The sequence below is a fragment of the Acomys russatus genome, chromosome 31 (assembly GCF_903995435.1).
Source record: "Acomys russatus chromosome 31, mAcoRus1.1, whole genome shotgun sequence".
NCBI classification, from domain to species: Eukaryota; Metazoa; Chordata; class Mammalia; order Rodentia; family Muridae; genus Acomys; species Acomys russatus.
In genome coordinates, this window is record NC_067167.1 from 37,111,343 (window position 1) to 37,136,679 (window position 25,337).

The window sequence follows — 25,337 nt, forward strand, 5'->3', positions numbered from 1 at the left end:
TGTTTCCACAGTCTTTCTGTTAGTCTGTGTCTTTTAATTGAGGAGTTGAGTCCATTGATGTTGAGAGATATTAGTGACGAATGATTGTTAGTTCCTTTTATTGTGGAGTTTGTGGTGATAGTGTGTGGCTCTGCCTGTTTGTTTTGTTTTTCTATTGTGAGATTATATACTGTGTTTTCTTGGGTGTAGTTGAAGTCATTGTGTTGGGATTTTCCTTCTAATGTCTTCTGTAGAGCTGGGTTGGTGCATAGATATTGTTTAAATTTGGTTTTGTCATGGAATATCTTGTTTTCTCCATCTATGATGATTGAAAGTCTTGCTGGATATAGTAGTCTAGGTTGGCTTCTGTGATCTCTTAGTGTCTGCTTGACCTCAGCCCAGACCCTTCTGGCTGCCACAGTCTCTGTTGAGAAGTCAGGTGCAATTCTGATGGGTCTGCCTTTATATGTTACTTAGCCTTTTTCCCTTGCTGCTTTTAATATCCTTTCTTTGTTCTGCAGATTTAGTATTTTGATTATTATGTGATGGGAGGAATTTCTTTTCTGGCTAGACTATTTGGTGTTCTGTAGGCCTCTTGTATGTTTAAGGGCACATCTTTCTTTAGGTTGGGGGAATTTTCTTCTATGATTTTCTTGAAAGTATTTCCTGGTCCTTGGAACCTCCCATTTTCTTTTTCATCTATTCTATAATCCTGAGGTTACACCTTTTCATGTTGTCCTTTAGTCCTTGGATGTTTTGTGTCACAAATCTTTCCATTTTAATATTTTCTTTGAGAGATGTATCAATTTCTCCTATTGCATCTTCAGCCTGAGATTCTTCCACTTGTTGAAGGTGATACTTACCTCTGCGACTCCTCGTCTCTCAGTTTTTCCATTTCCAGGGTTTTCTAGGTTTGTGTTTTCTTAATTGATGCTAATTCCCATTTTCATATCTTGAACTGCTTTACTTATTTCCTTCACCTATTCGATTGGGGTTTTCTATTTTTCAATGGCCTCTTGTTTGTTGTATTTTCCTGTAATTCTTGGAAGGATCTATTCATTTCCTCTTTATAATTCTCAAATAACTGTATAAGCATAGCTTTAAGATCATTTTCCTGGGATTGAGCTGCATTAGTGTGTCCATTGTTTGGGGTTTCTGGTGGAGCCATGCTGTCCCAGGTTTTGTTGGTTGTTTTTACCCATTAGCCATCTACTGAGGGGCCTCAAGTTTCCTAAGCTGGCAGTCAAGGGGGTAAGTACCTTCGGAAGGCAGCTGCTTTGCTTATTGGCTTGGCAGACACTGTCCTCCTGGAGCTAGATTCGTCTAAGTTCTGCCACCTAGGGTCCAGGATTCAGCAGGGTTTCTCTGACTACTTGGTCTCCTCAGAGGGTTCAGAATCAGAGTAGAACAGTGGTCTGGAGGCCAGAACACTGTATCCGGGATCCCTTTGCTGGTCTTGGGGGTCCCAGATCTCGATGTGCTAATCTTCTGCTTCCCAGGGGCCCTGCACGCACTCCAGTATTCGGAAGAGTACAAGGTGCTTTAAGTTTGTGACTCCTGTACTTGGGGGACGTCCAGCCGCAGTGGGGGTGAGGAGGGCTGGCTCTGGTCCTCCCCAACTCTTCGTCTGAGAAATCCCCAAGTCTCTGTTTTGCGTCAGCAGCCCATTCAGTCACTGGTTTTGCTGCTGCGGGGATCCTGATCCTCTGGTCCCCATGGGGCCTGCACTTGTTCCAGTGTTTGGAAGAGTGCAGGCTGCTCCAAGCTTGTGACTTCTGAACTGAGGGTTGTCTGGCCATGATGAGGGCGTAGCCTGGTGCTCCTGGGTTGTTCTCTTCAGTCTGTGTCCTAACTTCTGCTCCTCTGCTCCCTAGGCACGGGTACATACTGGGCACCCCCACCTTGGAATCCCAATTCCACTTTTCTTACACAGCTGTTACCAAAGATGATCCTATCAAGATTTTCCTCCAGTAATTTTCAGATGTCTGCAATGTCAGTACCTTCTAGATTTCCTGGAGAACATTCCACTGCGAGGCACTCCTCCTCTTCATATTTCACTGAATGTAAAGTTGATACTACTAGGGACAGTTTCCTTGTTTGCTCATCCTTGAGATGGAAGTTACTGCGAAGCAGGGTGGATTTCCTGATTAACACATGTGACAAGTAAACAAGGCAGCTTCCAGCTGCAGGGATGCCTTACTCCCTGCCTGGGGAGCACAGGTGCCTGCCAAGGTTATAGCAGCAGCTCGTCAGTTTCTTAGGGCCTTGCCAAGTGAAGCACACAGGGGAATGGGGGTGGGGGTTGGAGAGAGGAAGGCCTGATTATACTTTTGGAAGACTAGTCTTTTGGAGGATTGAATCAACGTACTCAGTACCAGGTAACGGGATGCTGGAAGCCCTCTTGGTACGTCCCTTATGAGCCTCAACACAGCTGGCAGCTGGTGAGAGGACTAGAGCTGTTCATCATTGTGACGTGTCACCTGTCACTGTGGCCCAGGCTGCCTATCTCAGATCAGTCATGCTGCAGTGGAGACTGGGTGCAGGAGCAGTTACCAGGGGCTAGTACTTTTAATTTTAATATTTACTTGGGCTACTAGTCATATAAGTATTTTCTTTTTTTTATATATATATATTTTCACACAAATACATTTTGTATAAACACTATCATTTTCTTCATCCCCGCCCCACCCTTCTATCAGCCTTTGCCCTTTGCTCTGTGAATGCACATTATACATTTGCATGCAATTTGACTTTTCGCAGAGCTGCTGCACTCATTATCTCGCAGCATCTTTATTTCCGTGTTACACTGTGCCTCCGCTTGGTCATTTTCATTGCTGTTCTTGTTGATGTCGCTATGTTCCCTTGAGCACAGTGAGACATCTAAGGACACTCCACGCTGCCGGGTCTGCCCCCACCACACTGCTGACGCTGAAGTGCTGGTTCCGGATGCTGAGTCTTGCTGTTCCTCATCTTCCTGTAGCTCCACTCCTCAGTCACTCTACTGACAAAGTCTCCTCAAGCATCTGACTTGTTTGGATGTGTTCTGTAGTGCAGGGGATCAAGGCCAGGGCTCTGTGCTGTGTAAGCAGGCACTCTAATATGTAACTGTATGCAGCTAAACATGAAGCCCAACCTCTCAGTTTTAACATCTCCTGGATTTGCTCTTTTTATGTACTATCTACAAAAGGTGTCTTTTGTGGGGGCTGGTCGGATGGGCATGTTCAGTCTGATTCTGCAAGTAGGCTATATGGTCCAGATTTCTAATAGGTACTCAGTCCGGCCATGAGAACACTAAGGTACACTAGGCATGTACACACAGGAAACCCAAATGTCCACAGAAGTATACTCTCCACACTACTATGTAAAGAACTGGAAACAATCCAATCTCTAGAGACAAATTATGTTTAATTACAATTAATGTACAGTGATTTAGGTGTGGAGAACTGCACCAGAGAGGTGGCTCGCCACGCAAAGGTGTTGCCACCAAGCTTGATGTCCTGAGTTTCTTTGGTCACAAAACCCACAAAGGGAAGGAGAGAACAGACTCCCAGAAGTTGTCATCTGACCTCCACACGTGCACAGGCACATCCTCAAACAAACACATAAAATATTTTAAAAATTATTTTTGAGATGTGAAGGTTTACTGACCGGGAAATCATAACATATTTATTTTTAAAGCAAGAAGTACAGTCTGGAGAGATGGCTTGCAGCTCAGAGAACCCAACTTCAGGTCTTAGTGCCCACCTGGCAGCTCACAGCTGTCTGCAACTCTCTCTCTCTTCTCCTGTGTGCATCGGGCACGAGTGTGATGCACACAGATCTCGGTGTGCAGTAGGCGTGAGTGTGATGTACATAGGCCTCTCTCTATGCACCAGGCATGAATGTGATGCATTAGCACACTCTCTCTCTCACTCTCTCTCTTTCCCCCCCAAGGCATGAGTGTGTTACACACAGATCTGTGTGCACCAGGCATGAGTGTGATGCACATACATACACACAGGCAAGCATTCACACACAGACAATAAAGCAAGGTTGTTTTGTTTCAGAATTGTGCATATTTAAGTAGCAAATATCTGACAGCCCAAGGCTATTCTCCATAAACATGACCAGTAGTGTTCTCAGTGCAGTCAGGGAAGTGGGTTCTTCCCCTCTGCTTTGCTTTCCTATACTTATGTCTCCTTTATGAACCTCTTCTACTTGTACAAGTGATGTTGGTACTTTCTTTGTGGCAGCTTTAGTTCAAACTCAAGGAATCAAGCAGTTGCCCAATAGCTCAGAGCTGGCAGAAGGCATTCTTTTACACCGTGATCCTGTTTGTTTATCTTAATACTCCTTCGTTCCATTACAGTGCCCAATGCTGGCAAGAAGCCCTACATCAGGATGCTCAAAGCCACTGCCTCTGGGTAAGCTCACTCATCTTCTATATTACACTTAACAATTCATTATGATAAAGGGAGGTACCACGTCACAGCAGTCAGAATAAAAGTAACTTCCAGACTCATAGCAAAAGCCCTTTTTACAAATAAAACCTTTTGTCTGACCGTCAGCACACACAGCCGCAGATGAGGCCTGTGCACTCAGCTCCTCACAGGATACAATATACAGACAACTATTGCCGTCTGCAACTCTATGTGCCAAGTCAGAGCTAAGAAAGACACACGCGTTCAGTCTGGTATTTATTTGGTGGTTTTGATTTGCAGAGTTGGATTACCATCACGAAAACACCTGCAATCCTTCGTAGTGTGCTCCATCAAGGGAGAGAGGCAAGCACAGCTCAGTCAGTTTAAAAGAAACCACAGCACGTCTTAGTGTGATGTGCAGGAGGGCCAGCTGGGCCCTCTCCTTGGAAATAAATATTGCGTAATCATAAAAGTGTTTAGCCGGCCAGGCAGGAGCACGCACACCCCACATGGCTCAGAGTTCCTCTTTGAAATAGCCCAGCTTTGCCAACGACATCTCCTTTCTCAACTGCATGACCTCCCAAAACATCTGATCAACTACAAAACAGAAAAGAGACATGTAAATCATACTGCTCAAGATTCACTGAAAATTTAAGATTAGCTGAAGTGCAAACCAGGCGTTTCCTAATGACACCCCTGATGCCAAATCCTACCCAGGTCTCACAAACTTCTCCCCATCTCTTCCCATCACTAGGCAACAGCCACTCATTTTGTCATGATAACCGAGGATAAAAGTAGACATTCCAGTGTCTGGAGTAAATGCTAATTCTGTTTCCTCCATGAGCTTATACTGCTCCATTATTTGAAGGTTATTATGCACAGTGTGTGTACTCCTGTTTTTCTTGGTTGTTTCATTCTCCCAGAACACAGATTCAGTAATGTTCTTTGTATGGTCAAATTAGGGCTAAGAACAAATACTGAGGCTCTACCACCCACGTCCACTGTCCACACTTCCGTTATGTGTCCAGTTGACACGGAATAGAGGTGCTCTGCTTCACGCAGTAAGATCTGCGGCCAGCACACACTGAGGCATACCTTTTCCACTGTTGTAGCTTGAGGTGTACAGGCATCTAAATGAGGCCAGAAGTGCTGTAAAATATCTGTAACACACTCAACAGAAACCCCCCCCTCTCTCTCTCTCTCTCTCTCTCTCTCTCTCTCTCTCTCTCTCTCTCTCTTCTCTCTCTCACACACACACACACACAAATAAAAAGTATGCAAGCTCAGAATGTCAATACAAGAAAGTCTTCTATCTGAAATGCTTCTAAGAAGAATCCAGATTTTAATTTAAAAAAAAAATTTTTTTTTTACACAGATACAGTGAAATAACCCTGGGGAAAGAACCCCACTTCAAATCCAAAGTTAAAAAGCTTCATACAGAGCCCAGTGTTGTGGTATAAGCCTTTAATCCCAGCACTTGGGAGGCAGAGGCAGGTAGGTCTCTGTGAGTTTGCGGCCAGCCGGGGCTATATAGTGAGATACTCTCTCAGAAAGGGAAGTGTCATGTAGATCTTATATCCAGAGCCTGAAAGTCACATTTTTATTGTACTTGCACTCTGACTATGAGGGCAGGCACGGCACTGTCTGTCTGTGCTTGTGGCATTACAGCCATGCTAGAAGTTTCCTATCTTGAAGCACTTGAGGTTTGGGGGCTAAGGTGCCTGAGCTATAGAACAAAGGCTGAGAAACTACCTTGGATTTAACTGACGTTAATTGAAATCCTTTGTTTAATACAAGGCTCAGATAATGGGCTTGTTTTAAAAATAAAATCTTAGCTTTGTACCAGGGCCCCACATGGTACAAGCTGTGCACTAGATACATGAAGTGCAAAAGTGACAGAAGCCAGTGGGAGGTCACACTTGTCATCTTCAAAACACATGAGACATTTTATTCCTATTTTCATGAGGTGAATTGTTTCCAGACTTCCTATTAGTCTTTTCCTGTAACAAGGAAATGGTTCTGCGTCATATTATCCATACACAGGTATTCAAAGATGTTTTTATTAAAATTACAAAACTCGCTACACTTACAGAACTTCTGTTTCCTAGCCTTTAAGCTCCAGCATTAGAGATAGGTTTTATGCCATATTAAAGCTGATGATACACAACTCTAAGCATATGGCATGGCTCAGCAGGCCGCAGCCGCGCAGGCTGAGCTGAGCCCTCTGCCAAGCTGAGCCGCCCACAGACTTTTCTGTGGTGTCTGTGGCTGGGAAGGGTCAGCTCCTACTAGCCTTGCACTACAGAGACATTTTCAACATCTGTAAAAATTTACTTGGGAGAAACTTCCTACAGTGTCAAATACAAATACTGGCAGGCTGCCCCGACCTAGCATCTGCTGTGTCAGCTCTGAAACTGTCATGACGCATCAGTCTTACGCTGGATGTAAGGCCATCCGCACTCCTAGAAGATGATACTGAAATGTCAACACAACTGCAAGTTAGTGGACCTGTGCTGACCAGCATGTGGTGATCACGTCTCTTCAGTTGTACATTAAAACATGGGGAGCTTCAGGTTGGCGCCTTTACACTCTCCCCACCAACTAAAATACATCTGACTACTTAGAGCTTCCGTATTTCCATACACACAGACACCCTGGCCCCCAGGACCTCCTGAGTGCTGCTGAAGCAATCTAACACTTAGCTCTACCCATCCCAACACTTTTCTCTTTAAACTTTATTTATTTTTGAGACAGGGTGACATTAATCGCTAAGGCTGGCCTTGAACTCATTCTACAGCTCTCGTTTGCCTTGAATCTGTTATGTTTGCTCCTGTTTAAACCTCCCAAGTAGCTGTCACTTTACTCTTTCAAAGGGTAAATGCAATAAGCTTCGGACACTGCTCACACTGACAGTGTGATTTATCATATAGCCCTTGAAAGGTAAAACTGATTCTGCTCAAAACTCAAGAGTAAAATGAAGGACATAAAAACATCATTTTTGGAAGGGAGAGTCTTTCTTCTAAGTTAACCACGCATTTTGTTAGAACTATACAAAGAATTTAACGGCACTGCAGGAACAGCAGCTTATTCCTGCATAATACTTGTTCTGATTGGCTAAACTTTAATATAAATGATTACAAGAATTAAGGACACTCACCATCCTGTTGTTTCACAAGTCCCTGCTGAATATATCGAATATATGTAAAAAAGTTACATACAGAAGTGATCTAGGAAAAAAAAGAGGTGTCATAAATAGTCAGTTTTATAGCAAATGATACTTGTATCATTAAATGTCATGGTCATGCCACTTACCCTGTATCTGCAAAAAGGAGAAATATAGTAATAGTTGCTTGAGTCCCCTAGTTTAATTCTGTGCTTACAGGACTTACTCTGGCCAGTGAGAGCACATTTCCTGTAAGATAACAGATTTCAGTTTTGTTTTATAATTAGAAGCATTTGTCTTTACTTTCTTTACAAGTTGTCTCTTCATTAAAATAGAAAATGTCTGAGACCCTAACATGTGTCAGGCCTGTTCTGCAGGCCGGACCACCATATGACAAGGCAAAGCCCCTCCCTGCAGACGTAAGTCCCAGTATATGCTGAGGACTGTGACTGAGCCCCTCGGGAAGCAGCTGCTAGGGCTTGCTGACAACAACCAGCCACAGCTCAGCACTCCACTTCACACGTAATTTCAGCTTCCTCACTGAGAAGAAGCTAATCAAGATTATTCAAGCTTAAAACCTGCAGCTAATGGTGTGCAGGGTAGCACCTGCCGGATGGAGTGTGTGTGTCTGGTAGATTTCACTGCACTAGTGTGGGATGTAGGAAGCATAAAGAAATACGCTGCCCTTAAACACAAAACTGAAACACTTGTGTGAAGAGGCCGTCCCATGGCGTGCTGTCTGGACTAGGCTATACATTTCTGGAGGTGGATACTGTGTCTTACTGATCTTTAAAGCCTGGCATAAGGTAGCCATTCAGTAACGGATGAGCCACCTGTCACCATGCTGCCCCATGACTCAAAGCCAGTTTGTTTACAGCCCAGTTGTCAGCCTACTCAGCTGGGAACTTGGACACACACAACTACCAGTCTTTGTTAATGCAAAATTAGCACAGCACTATGCAAAATTACCACAGCACTCAGTGGACCGAAGGGGCCATGACATCTGACATGACGTTACAGATGACACAACAAGGGAAACACAGCATATGAACCACATTAGATTTCAGTTTTACCTACAAGAACATGACACAAGTTCCTCCACTTTAAGAAATCAAGTGTAGAATGTGTTATTTGGCACAAGATAATTTTAGAGGTTGCCTGCAAATCTCTTTGAAAAACTACTAATTCTTTTCAAAGAAAATTTGCCTTACTGTTTACACACACACACACACACACAAAGTGCTTTAATGATCTGTGGCAATATTTTCAAAATATTAACTACTAGTTTGGGAAGGATCAGAAGTCAGTAAATTTAAGGTTCAAGTGTTAGAAGTCCTTGTAACTTGCAAAAAGTAAGTTTATTAGAAGAAAAAGGCTCCCTTGAACTAAAAACAAAGTTACCAGCTCTTCTTTTTTCTTTCACTATCTTGTCTCATTTTGAAAGGATTTTGCTAAAATGGTCTCAGGTGTTAAGTTTTAGATTAAAAAAAAAAAAAAGTCGCCTTCAAAGCGAGGATTAAGCTTTGCCTTAATTTCCTCTCTGGTTTGTGGAAGGGGTGTTTGTGGAAGGGGTGTTTGTGGAAGGGGTGTTTGTGGAAGGGGTGTGTGTGTGTGTGTGTGGGTGTGTGGGGTGTGTGGGGTGTGTGGGGTGGTGTGGGTGTGTGTGTGTGTGTGTGTGTGGGTGTGTGGGTGTGTGGGTGTGTGGGTGTGTGTGTGTGTGTGTGTGTGTGTGTGTGTCCTCTGTGTTTCTTCACCCTTCCCCCCAGTAAGAGCTTTTCTTCAACTGCTTTAGAAATAACCCTAAGCAGTCATTTCTAAGTGCTAACCTGGCCACAGCTGGCCTCCCCTCTAATGCTGTCTTAGAACATGCTACTTCGCGGCGTCTCTTCCTAGCTCTGCTCTCCGAATTCCAGGCCCTCACTGGCCTTGTCCCGTAGGGACAGTCGCAGAAAAATCCAGGCCCATAGCTGCTTTCACAAGCCAGAACCTTTTTTTTACTAATTTCCAAGATAATTCCAACTGCTCTTCAAGCCTCTAAGGTTGTGCCTGCCTCTTCTCCTCCCTCTCCTCCTCTTCTCTGAGCACACTGCTTTCCTGTTCTAATTTATCCGATTCCACCCCCATCCCAAACCCTGGAACAAATCCCACCTCCAACGTCATCCCTGACCACAGCTGGAACAAATCCCACCCCCAATGACATCCCTCACCACAGCTGGAACAAATCCCACCTCCAACATCATCCCTCATCACAGCTGGAACAAATCCCACCTCCAATGTCATCCCTCATCACAGCTGGAACAAATCCCACCTCCAACATCATCCCTCATCACAGCTAGAACAAATCCCACCTCCAACGTCATCCCTCACCACAGCTGGAACAAATCCCACCCCCAACGTCATCCCTCACCACAGCTGGAACAAATCCCACTTCCAACGTCATCCCCTCACCACAGCTGGAACAAATCCCACCTCCAACGACATCCCTCACCACAGCTGGAACAAATCCCACCTCCAATGTCATCCCTCATCACAGCTGGAACAAATCCCACCTCCAACATCATCCCTCATCACAGCTAGAATGACCTTGACCTTCTCAAAATTCTCACAGCACTTGTCATTTGTTTAACCACCATTTTTGAAACCTAATCCCCAAGAGCCCTGCTAGGACTTCACCTTACACTTTGTTTAAAATGCAGTATGTGAGCCAGCAAGATGGCTCACTGCAGACTGTGACAGCCTGGGTTCAATGCCCTAAACCCACAGAGCAGGAGAGAAGTCAGCTCCTACAAGTTACACTCTGATTTCCACATGCATGCTGTGACATTCTGCTAAAAGAAAATCAAATGTAAAGAAAAGAAAAAGACCTTCCATTTTACACACTCTTTCCACCACAATCGCCATTCCCTCTGACCTCACACACATAAGCACTATGTAACCTGCTCTCTAAATCTAACCTATGTAACTCTAAAATCCCTCAAGTCCACATTGCTGTCTGTCATCCTTTGGAGTAAACTTTCATGTGTACAGTGTGTGTGACATAATGCAAGCATAGACAGATCCTATCTAGAAACTGCCACGTGCCATATCTAACATCAGGTCAGACCCTCAAAGTGCAGACATTGCCAACATTGCGTCTGACTTCCCATGTGAGGAGCTGCAAGGCCAAAAGGAAAACACTCTGGTGTTTGTGGAATGTAATACTACAAGTGTCCCCAAAGTCCAGGCTGCTGTGCTAGGGTGTCACAGCAGTAGTGTAACAGACTACAGCGCTGGGTGGATGTGCCATTCACAAAACAAACACGTGAGCCGCTATACTACCCACACAGTTATGCCAACAGCAACGCTCTACAATCCTGAGAATGTGTGCATCAACAGAAACAGTGTCACAACTTCTAACAGAGCCGAGCGCAGACACAGCCCAGCCCTGACAGAGGCAGCGGCTGTCTGCTCTGAGCTCTCTTGGGCTTTCCTGTCTTCACACTCACCTGCTCCCTGGATGGCTCTCCTGTTGTTTCTTTAGAACAGAAGGTAAAGGCACAGCTCCATGCTGGTTTGGGGCAGACTGTCTCAGAGGTTTCACGCTTTCTCCTCACAGTATGAGAAAGGAAGTCCCTGCCCTGCTCTGAAACAGGGTTGTCCTCCCTTCGACAACTTATAATTTCCAAACTCCTGTCACATGTCAGAGACAGAACTATTTGCCAATTTCAGAATCTTTTATAGAAATAATATGTAAGGTGAGGATCAATTTTTTATTTTTTTCTTTTTTAAAATTATGTGTATGTACCTGGTCTCTGTAGGGGTGTGTTCCTGTAAGGGCAAGAGTCGGCGAGGGCCAGAAAGAGCAAATCTGAGTTACAGGTGCTTGTGAGTTGTCTGACGTTGGGAGCCAAGAATTGAACTCGGGTTCTCTCAAGAGCATCAAGTGCTGTTAACCACCAAGCCATCTCTCTAGATCCTCTTTTCCCACTTGCTGAGACCAGTTCTAGATGAGCATTTTCCCACACTAGCTTTGATGGTACTCCTCAGACTAAAGTGTTTACACAGATACCCAAATGTCCACAGGTAAACTCGTCATATTCATTCTGTCGCTCTTTCTCTCTGGCAAAACAAAAGTTCGGCCTACAATTCAATTCATTAGACTGACTTTATAACCCACCCATGGGTCAGAGCTGTGTGCAGTCCATAGTCTGCCTGTATCCCAGCATGCATGTGTATTCTGTAGTTAAGAGATCTCAAGGACTCTCTCCTGAGCAGCCCACACCCACTTGACTAGGGTCAGTACCAATGGCCTTCCTTGGGTATTTCTCTCTCCTCAGCCACACTGAAATCTAAGAATGTACAATTTTCTCTTAATAAGCCACACACCTTTCTTTACTTAATAGACCACAGCTTCGTCTGGGGAAATAAGTTTAACTTTTAAATGCAAACTTAAACATTGATACCATTTGGGGATTTGTCTTTGGGCCACTGACACTAAGGGAAAAAAAAATGAGGAGTCATGTGATCACATTTAAAACACATAAATGAATAAACGCAACACTACAACACAGACTTCTTGAGAACTCACTCTTTCCCACAAGGCACGGTGTGAAACCTACTTTGGCCCTCCACATTCTACGGCGGAAGCTTTCACAAATCGGATGGGCTGCAGTCCCACTGGCTCGATGCTTAGAGTATTGTTCTCCACGGCCTCCAGAACAGCCGAAGCCAACTTAAAACAAGAATTAAGTCCCAGCAGAAAAAGATGAAAATGAAACGTGTTAGTTTTATATGCTAGTCTTCCTTCAGGCTCACTAACTTGGCTTTAACCACTGCAAAGGAAGAAAACACACAAGTCACATTTTCGATTTAACTTCTTTTATAATTCAAACAGTTGTGTCAGGCAACTTAGTCACAGTGGAAGAAATATTTGTATTAACTGGCAAAGGATAAAGGTTTTAATCCAAGCTCTGTCCATTCCTTACACAAGATTACACACACAGTATAAAAGCCACTTCAAAATTAATATCTTAATTCTTTGTCCTGCTAAATTTATGCAATAAATATTGGTCATTCACAATAGCAATATATACTAATTTCAGCTACTTGTATCTACAGGCACAAAAATCTACAAAAAGAATTAACATTTCCCCCTTGAATCAAACAGGAGGTCTCCTCTGACAGGTGGCCAGCACGGTCAGAGTTCAGTCTGGTGAGATCAGCACTGCTAAGGAATGGCCCGCCACACACAGGCCACACCGCCACGCACAGGCCACACGCAGGCCAGTGCCACGTTCCTCATCCACAGTTCTCCTGACAAGGACGCTACAGCTCAGTCCTTTAAAGACTCACGCAAGATTCTGAGGACTGAATTCCTTAACCACTAGCTGGCAGGCTCCTTGGAGACAAACTTCTCACACATAAGATCAAACTGAAATTACAACTTTACACTTGTATACGACTTACACAATATCTGATCCTTTTCAATGTTTTTTCATCTGACTACTTCATTTTTCTAACAGCTCTGACAGGCCAAGCTGGCATCTTTCCTGCTTTTTTATGGCTATGTTTTGTGTTCTGTTTTAGGGTCTGTACTTTGGCAGTGGTAGGGATCAAATTCAGGGCCTTGCACAGGTGAGTCAAGCAGTTCACTCCATGCTACAGCCCAGTTCCGCACACATATGTATTGTGCAGTGATGAGCCCGGCAGCACCTTTGCCAGTGGACACAGAACTGAAAACTGAACCTGGTGTGTGGATCGAGCAGCAAGCCCTCCTCCCCACATGTCTACATGTCACACATACAATGTGGGGCGATGTTCACAATGACGGTAACCATGGCCCTAACAAGAAATGGAGAAAATGCTAAATATGACGTTTTACAGTAATTTCCTACAAAGAAGACATTGGAATATAAAACATGATAGTAGAAAATACAAAAGATTCTAATGCATTGCTATTAAAATGAAAAAAAAAAAAAATTACCTCACTCTTTGCGAATGTTAAGCATGGGAAGATGTCCTCCTGGTAGATCTTGTCAAGGAAAGGACACGTCCTGTCCATTGTAGGCTCATCCTTCCAAGATCTGAATTCATTATACAGAGATAAATCGGCCTAACAAACCAAAGCAAACACAAAACAACTTTTAAAAGAACAAACATAAAGCTGCTTGACAAAACCAAACCCTAATTTAAACATTAAAAGAAAATGTTCTTTACATAAAATAATAAAAACTCAGCTGGCCCGTAATACATGACAGCAATTTGTCTTTAAGAGATGGCTGACTGAGCCCTTTGGGTGTGTTCCCTGTGGTGTGCAAGACACTGCTGTGCTCTTTACCTCACGAGCACCCAACACTGCAGGTGCTCCTCACTGCGTGCCCAACTTTCCTGGGGTTCCCTGTGTTAGCGGACACCCCCACTCACGAGGCCCCTGCCTGACTGCTATGCCCAGCAGTACTGGGGCTCTCCGAAGACAAAGACTGTTCTGCAGAGAAAGTGCTACTCACCAGTCCTTTCTGAAAAGTATCAATCTGGGCCACGGTAATTAAATAAAGTGAATACATTGAGTCTAAATGGTGAAACCTAGTGTGGGGTGAAAAATGAGAGCGACTGCTCTTGACTAAAGTCCTAAAAGGCTGGCTAGGACCCACTAGTGTAAGCCACAGGACAAAGGAGCAGCAAGCACAGCCACTGCACTGCCTGCCTTAACTACAGCCTGAATCAGCAGGTGTGACCCGCCACTGGCACTCACTCTCCTCTTTCTCCTTTACTGAGTCTGACCGCAGCCTTCTGCTCTTCAGATCCCCTCAGCCTGCCTAGCCCACTCGAGGCCACCTGCAACACACAAGGCAGCACAGGCCACCAGCCGCCAGCATAGAGCAGCGCCCTTGTCCTTAGAGAGTTCTGAGCGACGCTCACAGGTGCTGGACGCACTCTGTGAGCTGTGGCTGCCCTAGGATAATGTAGCCAGGGCTGCAGTGCCCATCAAGGAAGCAAAAGGCCAGGGACACCCACACTCTCCCTACAGCCTTTAGTGAGTAATGGCAATCTCAATGTGCAGATGTTTCATTCCAATTCATAAATTTCTTGAGTCAAAGCTAAAGGCAAGAGGATGAAATATATTAAGAGGTAAATATTATTGAATATTTTCAAATTTGCTTGTGAAGTTAATCAAGAAAGTGGAGGCAAGCCCCAAAACAGAAACATGAATGATAAAAGGACTATCTTAGCTTAAAGGCAGTGACTTAAACCATTTCTTAAAATCTCTTTCAGGAACTATGGTTCCTCTGAGTTGTGCCAGGCAGATATAAACCCCAGTTTATAGATAAAGTCAGGACTTAGAGAAAACAGCTTCCTGAAGTGACGCAGTGTGCCAGCTGGTTGGTTTTGTCAGCTTGACACAGCTAGAGGCACATGAGGAGGAAACCTCAGTTGAGAACATGCCTCACAGGATGTGGATGTAGGCAAGCAAGCCTGTACGGCATTTTCCCAACTAATGACTGATGGAGGAGAGCCCAGCCCACTGTGGGTGGTGCCATGCCTGGGTTGGTGGTCCTGGGTTCAAGCGGGTTGAGCAAGGCAGTGCGCAGCACCCGGCATGGCCTCTGCACCAGCTCCTGCCTCCAGGATCCTGCCCTGCTTCAGTTTCTGTCCTGACTTCCTTTGATGATGAGCAGCAATGTGGAAACATAAGCAAAACAAACCCTTTCTTCCCCAACTTGCTTTGGTAATGGAGTTTGATCTCAGCAATGATGATCCTAAGACACACAGCCAAGTCCAAATTCAAGCCTAAGGGCTGAGGCCCCAAAGCCCTGCACTGTACGCATGTCTGCATGCATGAGAGTTAAGAGCTTTCAGACACCACTTCTGTAACTGGGAGCACCACCATGTTTTCTAGAGAAACACACTTTCTATTTCACTTCAGTGTGCAATACACTGTCCTAGGGCACACTGCAGCCCAATGTTCTTCATTTTTTTGTGTGATAAAACATCCTAACATTTTCACAAAACATCAGGATATAAAGTGGAGATAGAAAACAAAAGTAATAACATGTTGCCTATTTGTACGCATTTCAAAAACAAAAGAAACTTTTTAAGTGACAAGAAACCATCTAAAAAGTTTTAATGTAAGCAACTGGAGGAAATGCACTAAATTCACTAAGTGAAAAATCACAGTAAGAGCTAAAAGTGTTTAAAAGTATACTTAATTACCCGGGTGGTGGTGGCACACGCCTTTAATCCCAGCACTCAAGAGCAGAGGCAGGCAGATTGCTGAATTTTCAAGGCCAGTCTGGTCTACAAAAATGAGTCTAGGACAGCCAAGGCTACATTACACAGAGAAACCCTGTCTCGAAAGAAAAAGAAAACAAAACAAAAACAAACAAACAAACAAACAAACAAACCACTTATTTAAAGTTAGATCAGAATTAAAGCAGTGGCTAAAGCAGAAACAAATATGAATTTTAGATTTTGCTACACTCAGATTTGGATAAGAAAAAATTCTTACTAATTGCTGAACAAACGTGACTCAGTTGTAACAGCCAACGCCTTGGCTATAACAGCCAACGCCTTGGCTACTGAATGTAGCAATTCCCGGCTTCTATACACACAGAAAATGAATAAACACCACTAGCGCCCTCACCATGCATCAGCCTAGATTTCACAATGAACCAGCTTTTAAGAAAACAGTGAGGGACCCTCTATCCCCTTAGGAACAGTTTTCATCACATATGATGACAAAACCAACAATGTTTAATAACACATTACAAAATACACAGATTCTGTTATCTTTATGTTTTCTAAAATGTAAAGCTTCTATTATTTCTGGGTTCTGTTTGTTTTCCTGCTTAATTATCTGAATCAACTCTAGAACTTACTTATCAATGTAAAATTTTGCTTCTCTCAGATTTCAAGTAAAAAGGGCTGACAGTAAGTACTCTTTACAAAAATCATACTTTCATGTTTCTTACATCCATCTTTTAACCTGCACAGAACGTCCTAATGAGTAAGGACTCTAAGGCCACCCTCTGTGCTTTACCCAACACATGCCAGTGTGTTCCCAAAATGAAAAGTTGAAATGCAGAACTTACTCACCGGGTCTCCAGCAGGTCCTCCAAGGCCAGCCAGGGGAGAACAGGAGTGGAGAGTCCCTGAAAACAGCCAGCTCTAGATAAAGCCTCCCCTGTCTTAATACTGTTTATTTTGTACTAACAAAGTTTGCTGGCAAAAAATAAAAAAGCCTCGACTGACATCTCAGTGATGACAATTAGCAAGAACCAGCAGAGCCAGCGGGCAGCGTTGGGCGTTAGTTACCTCTTTGCAGTCTTTTACAATTGGCTGGATCACACTGAGGTCCTGATGGCTCCCACCCATGGCACTGCTGGTGCTTTTATTCCTGGCATGCCCCCTCTTAAAAGGCGCCTTTCCGGTGGCCAGAGGCTCCTGTGTAGGTGAAGTTGGGGAGCTGGACAGCACGAGTGTCTTCAATGCGGCCACCTCAGCTTGAAGCACATCGATCTTGGAAAGAAATCAGCGCCACATAAAGCACACCTCTCAGCAGAGAATGTTAGCGAGTTGGTCAAAACACTTTCAAGGACAGAAAATAAGTTTAAAAACAGTTTCAAGGGCAGAATATAAGTTTAATTTGTATTTTCTGTGGAGTAATAAAAGGAAAGTAATACAAGTTTTTTGGGGCTTTCACATATGGCTTGGATTCAACTGCCAGTGATGTCAAAAGAAAAATTTTAAATAAGCAAAAATATCTAGCACTAATATGAATTTTCAAAACATTAAAATATATCAGCTTACGATTAGCTGAAGTTCACTCCTAAAACAATAAAATCTGATTAGGTGTCTTTTTTTTTTTCAGTAAATTAACAAATATTAACTCTTAAATGTGACTATAGCATCCTTTCATGCAATTTACATGGTTGTAAATAAGCTGGCTGTGAGGTAACACACGCCGGTGCTCAGTGTGGACGGTCCCTATGTACATCTACTTGCTTACTCATGGTTTCTTCAGCTTCCAAATGTAAAGTAAGTTCTGCTTTCTCCCAACTGGAGCAGCCAGGGGCTGTTGGGACCCTCGGGAGCAGCCAGGGGCTGTTGGGACCCTCAGGCGCAGCCAGGGGCTGTTGGGACCCTCGGGCGCAGCCAGGGGCTGTTGGGACCCTCGGGCGCAGCCAGGGGCTGTTGGGACCCTCGGGCGCAGCCAGGGGCTGTTGGGACCCTCAGGAGCAGCCAGGGGCTGTTGGGACCCTCGGGAGCAGCCAGGGGCTGTTGGGACCCTCGGGAGCAGCCAGGGGCTGTTGGGACCCTCGGGCGCAGCCAGGCGCTGTTGGGACCCTCGGGAGCAGCCAGGGGCTGTTGGGACCCTCGGGAGCAGCCAGGGGCTGTTGGGACCCTCGGGAGCAGCCAGGGCTGAGGTCCTCCAGTCCCAGCGGCCCCACTTACTTTCCCTTGCGCTTCCTTCAGCTGCTTTTCCGCGGTGGCCTGCTTGACATTCGCTTCTCTCACCATCTTGTGAGCTTCCTGGAAAAGTCAACATCTCAAGTTTTGGAGGCAAAGCATTTTAGCGTTCATTTCATAGCACTATGACTGAGGCAAAGGCACGCTGCCGAGCTTTGCGGGAAACTAAGAATTCAAGGGCCACTATGGGGAAAGCAGTTCGTGTTAAGCAGGTAAGACGTTAGCAGTGAGGCCCAGGCACCCTCCACTGCGGCAGCCCAGGTGAGCCAGTCAGTGCAGTCCACACTGTGTCAGGACCGTGGACAGCGAGGGGAATGGAGGACGCTGCACGCCATAGCCACTTCCTTGCAATGAGGTGTTTGTAATTCCACTGTGACACCTATTGCTAGTCACAGAGAAACTATACAAAAGGGACACGTTAAAAGTGTTAACACCTCACGAGGAAACATGCACGAAATGATCCAGGTGACGGCTGTACTGTACACCAAGGCCTGGGAGAGAAAGCAGAGCCTAGTCACCAGAAGTATTCCATTTCTTTCTTTTTCTTTCTTTCTTTCTTTCTTTCTTTCTTTCTTTCTTTCTTTCCTTCTTTCTTTCATGAAAAGGAGTAAGGTTATATTTGGCTGATGCATGCTAACTCTGAGTATCTGTAACTTTATGTAACCGTGTGAATTGATTGTACACCTCTTTGAAGATGTACCTGGTACACACAGTCTCGGTGATACAGCAGTAAACAGAAATCTATAGTCTGTGTCCTTATTTGAATTATAGTTTGGTAAGAGATATAGATACTTCACATGTCATGATAATAAACAATTGTGCTATGGACGCAGCTAACGGTGATCCGACCACAGACTGCCTGTCAGTACAGGAAATGACCCCAGGAAGCCACTGCCAAGTGGAGAAGCAGAGGGTGGTAGAAATAGGACATCAAGTGTGGCCTGTAGGCTCAATTTTAACAGTTATATTCCATTATGAACTTAGTAACCGAGAGTACCTCATTCATAACCCGGCTAACCTAAACAATAGGAAAAGGAGATTAAAGAACACAGTAATGAAACCATAAGGATATCAGTTCGGACAAACGAGTCTCCTGGTGTCCTCAGCAGGACTCTTCTTCTGCTGGGGTCTCCTGTTCCTAACGCAACAGGTGTGACCCTGCAGGTATGGAGGTGCCTTCCAGTCATGCAATACTTACTCGTGATGCCTCCGTGTGAAGCACTGCTCTAGGCCCTGACAGTGAACCAGGAAGAGACAGGGCCCTGCTGCTAACGAGCTCGTGCTTGGTGCACATTCTAAAAATGACAAAGCGTAATAGCCCCAAGCTTTAAGGGAAAGGTGAATGAATTCGGTTTTGTTTTTTGTTTGTTTGTTTGTTTAAGAAAACGCATGGTCTCATTTTTTAAGATTATATTATTATGTATATAGTATTCTGCCTGCAAGTTCACCTGTGCAGGCCAGAAGAGGGCACCAGATCTCATTATAAGTGGTTGTGAGCCACTAAGTGGTTGCTGGGAATTGAACTCAGAACCCATGGAAGAACAGGCAGTGCTCTTAACCTTTGAGCCAACTCTCCAGCCCCCATGGTCTCATATTTTAAAGAGTCTGCTTCTGTGTGAAACGATCTGCACAGGAGATGAGACCAGCTGGGAACACGTGTGGCCTAACAGCTCTTGAGAACTTTAACACAAGCCGTTTAATGAATGCACTCTGACAGCTACACCAGGTCTGTGACCTGCCTAGTAACCCCTCCCTCAGAGTGTGCGCCACGCACAGCTGAGCATTCAGGGAACCGGGCAACAGTTTCTATGTCTTGTGAACTACACTAATTGACAGTTCACTCTCAGCAATTCCTAATGACGCGAGATGCACCACTGAACTGCTCCAGCCACCGCCGCTGCTTATGTGGCAAAGGCCGTAAGAACCGTCAGATGAGTGAGATTAGCACTTTCCTTTTGAAAACAACAGTTGTCGCAGATTTGCTGAGTATTTCTGGAATGAGGAGGGGCTGTCAACAGAAGACAGTTGACAGATAACTGCAAAATAACAAGCCTGTCCACTCTTGCCCTCTCCTAGGATAAGTGACACTAGCACGGAGCAGAACACCTGCTCAGCAGCTGGGGACAGGACATTAATTAATGCCACTGTGCAATTTGCAGCCAATGTCTTCAGAGAGGGCAACTGGAAGAGCTGGTGCTTCTAAAACATCTTTAAAAGCCTCGAAGAGCAAAGGAAATAGCAAACAGCTAACCACGGCCAGGAGGAGAGCCCAAATGAGGTGGCTGTGAGGTGACCTTCAGGAGCAAGAGGGAGATGTGGAGGCTGCACAGGTGTGACTGGTGTCCCTGAGAGGGGCTAGCCTGAGGCAAAAGCCATCTGAGAAGAGAAGGCTTGTGGCATGCGTCTGCCAATCAACAAACAGCCAAAGAGCACAGTTTCTAGATGTTTGGTTATTTCCTTTTACTGTCCTTCTGCAGGTGAGGTGACAGAAGCACCAGCACGGCAGGCTTCCCAAGCTTTCTCCGCTGGAGAAGCCCGAGAATATTCTACAGTGCTGAGGGCAGCACTTCTAGTACAGACGGCAGAGCTATGCTGAGGTCCATTTCAGGAGCTGTTAAAACTGCTGTTCCAATGCCAAGCTAACTATATCAACTTTTAAAATTAATTAATTAAGTAATTTATTTATTTATTTATTTATTTATTTATTATACAGTGTTTTGCCTGTATGTATGCCTGCACGCCAGAAGATGGCACCAGATCTCCTTAGAGATGGTTGTGAGCTGGGATTTAGATTGTGGTTGCTGGGAACTAACCTAACCCTCTGGAAGCCCAGCCAGTACTCTCAACCTCTGAGCCTTCTTTCTAGGCCAACTACATCAGTTTTTTAAAAATCATAGCTTTCATTAAATTTCTTCTTCGACAATTTGATACATGTATGCAATGCACTCTGGCCATTTTTACCCCATGCCTGTCCTCTCTCCCTCCCACCTGTCAACCTTGCCTTTCACATTTGACACCTCGGGTCATCTAAATGACTGTTTTGAACTATCCATTGGCCTGGTGGGCTCACCTGTATACAAGTGGCACACAGTAAAGACAATGACTGTATCTTCCTCAGACCAATCAGAGCTGATAGCTCCTCAGGGTGAGGTGTGGTCCCCCGACTCCCTCTCAGGCCATGCCTGACTGGTGACAGGCATACTTATGTGCGGGTCCCACAGGCTGGGTCGATGCTGTGAACACAGCATTTTCACAGCCCTCCTCCATGTCTTCTCTTACATTTTTTTCCCAACTCGTCTTCTTAATGATTAAAAAAAAAAAAAAAAAAAAAAAAAAAAAAACTCAAGGCAACAAACACTTCAAACAGCAATTATTTTTTTACACTATTAATTTATTTTGTGTGTGCCATGCATGCATGCGGGAATCAGAGGGGAACTCGCAGAAGCTAGCCCTGTATCCCCACTCTGCAGGCCCAGGGAATGGAACCTGGATCAGGCCTGGCCAGCAGAGTCCTCACCACAAACAGCAATTTTTTTTTTTTGAGACAGGGTTTCTCTGTGTAGCCTTGGCCATCCTGGACTCACTTTGTAGACCAGGCTGGCCTCGAACTCACAGTGATCCGCCTGCCTCTGCCTCCCGATTGCTGGGATTAAAGGCGTGCGCCACCACGCCCAGCTCACAAACAGCAATTTTTAAAAGCTAACGTGCTAACACAAAACAACCCAAATGCACACTAGTTGGATACATACCTCCTGAGGAATGGTGTAAGAACATATTTTAAATGTTAGTTTCCCACAATTCCTAAGCGGCAGAAGTCTTGGATCTGAGCCTCGGCATTTAAGGCAGCAGTCACTGCTGGTGATGCACACTACATGTGCAGAGCCAAGGCTGTGGTGAAGCCGTGTGACGAGACAATAGTGATCATGGCCAAAACTTCCACACTCGTTTTGTGCTTGGTTTCAAGTCAGTTTCTGGTTACAGTAGACAGAAACCTTCCCCTGCTGTGCCAGTGTTTGCAGCTCCCACATTCAGTTACCCAGCTCAGCTTATGGAGCCGTGAGCAATACTAGCAATCACCAAACTTCTGCAAAGGGCCGAAGGGTGTTGTTGAATCTCAGGCCCTCACAGAGCTTCTGTTACAATGACTCAACGTTGCATTTGCAGTGTGGAAGCAACTAGAGGTGATACAGAAATGAACTGCCTGTCTCAATAAAAACTTAACAACCATAAAAGTTGGATTTTCTAGTAATTGAAAAACAAAACAAAAAACATACCCACATCAGCTTGCCCTTCTGTTTTGGTGGTGGAAACAGTCAGGATCGACTTTTCAGCCAACTCCCAACATGACACAGCCGTGCTGCACTTCCCTGCTCCACACCTGCGCCATCTAACCGGCATCTCCCTCTCCCAGGCCTCACCCGACAAGCACCCGTCCACCCTGTCCTGAAGAACTCGGCTGCTCTCCCATCCCCACGACAGGGAGACAGACCACGCATCATTTTCTGTCCCTCTCGCACACAGTCCTCTATACTGCCTCAAACGGTGAGGTTTTCTTTGATTAAAAAAAAAAAAAAAAAAAACTTTAAGTGCTGCATCTGTCAGGACAGCCTTCAGCAGTGGCACCGTCCTCCCACCACAGGATGCAGGACTGACCTCTGGTCACTGGCCTGCACAGAAGTACCTTTACCCTCTGAGCCATGTCAACCTGGTGTCCCTTTCTAAAAAGCTGAACATCATGTAAACACACACGTTACATCAGCTTTACCCAATCACTGTTGAATATGTGTTGGCATCTGCCTTGTGACAATCCTACAGCAATGAATATGGGGACGGACGTCAAGAACTAATTTTATTTCCTTTGAGGTGCACCCAAAAGGGGGGATTGCTTGCTTCTAGTTTTAACTCTGCTGTTGTTTCTTTGTTTTTTAAAGACTAGGTCTCACTACATAGCTGTCCTGTAACTTGCCATGTAGACATGCTGACCTTGAGTTCACAGGTCTGACTGACTCCTGAGTGCTGGAAAGGTGTGTGCCACTACACCCGGCTCTATTTGTAACTTTTAAAGGAGAAATCGTCATACTTTTGTCAGTAATAGCTATCCTAAGAGCGCCACGATGTAATGGAAAGTTTTGGTGTCTTTACAAACTCAGTTTTATGTTATATAAGCATGTTTTCATTTTACCCAGGTGTGAGATGTGGGGCTGATTCAGACTGCCCACAGCAGCAAACTGTTTGCTTCACGCAGGCTCTGAGAGGGGCTGTTTGCCAGCTGCACACAGTTGAATTCCGAGACCTCTGAGAGGGAATAGATGCCAGAGCCCAGAAGGATGCTGCTGCTCCTGGGTGCTGTTGACGCAGCTTAATGAGAAGCTGGAAATATCCTGAAAGGTGGATTGAACTCAGCCCCGAGGACCCCAACAGCCCCAGCCAGCTGGAAGTAGCTAAGGAGAATCCCGCCCCCCTCCCCTCCAACCTTCTTTCTCTCCTACCAAGGTGGGGGGGGGGGTTGGAAGGGAGGTAGAGGCATTAAGGAACCCTAAATAGGGTAAGAAATAGCACCTATACTGAATCCTGCCAACACATGCTCTGCTATACTTTGACAGGCGTGTGGTGACATCTTCCTGGGTTTCGATCGGCATTACCTGAACATCTTTTCATACACTCCCTGCTGTGTGTACACCTCTCTCCATGCGGCACTCGTTTTGATATTCCTTACGTATGCTGTGATTATCCTGTCAGCTACACTTTGCAAGTTTTCTTCTATCCACTGCACTGCAGGTTAATTTTGGTGACTGGAGTTTACAGGCTTTAGTTTGACGCAATTCCACTTGTCTGGTTTTGTTGTTTTCTGAGTACCTGCCCAGACCTGTGTGCAGAAGCTTTTCCCAGGCTAGTGGTCATAGTTTCGGGTCTTTTGATTCCATTTGTGGGGTTTGTTTATAGTGTAAGGGTCCAATTGCATTCATGTGCATGTGCACATAGATATTATTTTCCCAGTGTCATTTACTAAACAAACTACCCTTTCTCCCATTCATTAGTCCCCTCATTAAAAATCAGTGCATTGCCAGGCGTGGTGGCGCTCGCCTGTAATCCCAGCACTTGGGAGGCAGAGGCAGGTGGATCTCTGTGAGTTTGAGGGCAGCCTGGTCTACAAAGTGAGTCCAGGACAGCCAGGACTATAACTTATCTCGGGGGGTGGGGAGGGGCACAGGTAAGAAGAATCAGTGGATTACAAAAACTCAGTCTTATTTCTGGGCTACATATCTTTCCTCTTTACAGTTATGCTGAGTTTTCATTGCTGTCACTTTGTCATATGATCTGAGAGGAGGAAACGTGAAGACAGAGCTCACTGTTCTTGCTCAGAAGCACTCTGGAGGTTCAGCTCTTTTGTAGATCCATGTGAATTAAGGTTTTTTTTTTTTCTATTTCTGCAAATAACATCCTTGGGATTTTGATGGCAACCACACTGAATCTACAGAAAACTCAACACCAAACTAATTCTTCCAACCTGTGCAATGATTACTTGTGTATCTTCTTTAACTCCCTTCGTATCAGCCTACCATAACTTCCAGTGTACCTACAGTCACTGTGTACTGCTAAGTGGCTCTTGTGGGTGTTTTTGTGAGACTGTCTTTCATTCCCTTGTCAGAACATGTGTTGTACAGACAAACACTACTCTTGATCTCAAACTTTACAAAGTTCCTTTATTAGTTGTTTTTACTGCAGAATCTTTTGGATTCTCTATAAATGATAACCATCTGTAAACCTAGTTTACCTCCACTTCTTGTGTAACATTCTGCTTCTGACTCCTAGCACATGAAGGGGAAGTGCTGAGGCACCAGCTCCCTTGGCTTGTACACGGTCACAGAGGAAACGCTCTGTGTCCTCTATTATTGTGCTGCTGGCTGTTTAACGTTTGGCCCTTAGCATGTTGAATGACATTCCCTTAATCCCTCTTCTGTTGACAATATTATCACAAATTATTTTGACTTGTATAAGATGCTTTTCTACATCTGCTGAGATGATCACATGGTTTCTACTCCCTACTCATGTAGTGTGTCTCACCAATTGATTTGCTGACATTGGACCATCCTTGCATTCCAAGGATAAACCCTATTTGGCCATGGTTCTCTATATGGTTCTCTCGCCATGTGCTGCTGAACTCAGCTTGTTGGGGTGTTATTGACGATTTCTGCATCTTGTGTATCAAGACTATTTGCCCATCGGGTTTCTTCTCATGATATCTCGTAATCGTGACTTTACAAGACTCTTTTAGAAGTGCTTCCTTCTCCTTACGCCTTTCACTTTGTTTTTAGTGCTGGGAGATACATCTCTTCTTTCATCTCTTT

The 25,337-nt window shown here is 44.8% G+C and overlaps 1 protein-coding gene across 1 annotated transcript in view; it reads right to left on the minus strand.

Annotated features, from left to right (window-relative positions):
• Positions 1 to 4,831: 4,831 nt before the first annotated feature.
• Rab3ip (RAB3A interacting protein) overlaps positions 4,832 to 25,337 on the minus strand; it is a 34,065-nt gene continuing 13,559 nt past the window's right edge. The window contains exons 4-10 of the mRNA XM_051172778.1: positions 17,974 to 18,051; positions 16,834 to 17,037; positions 13,505 to 13,633; positions 12,141 to 12,253; positions 7,692 to 7,791; positions 7,537 to 7,606; positions 4,832 to 4,976 (exon numbers count right to left, since the gene is read on the minus strand). Of these exons, the coding sequence (XP_051028735.1) occupies positions 4,894 to 4,976; positions 7,537 to 7,606; positions 7,692 to 7,791; positions 12,141 to 12,253; positions 13,505 to 13,633; positions 16,834 to 17,037; positions 17,974 to 18,051 (777 nt within the window). The 3' untranslated portion in view covers positions 4,832 to 4,893. The remainder of the gene's footprint in view (positions 4,977 to 7,536; positions 7,607 to 7,691; positions 7,792 to 12,140; positions 12,254 to 13,504; positions 13,634 to 16,833; positions 17,038 to 17,973; positions 18,052 to 25,337) is intronic.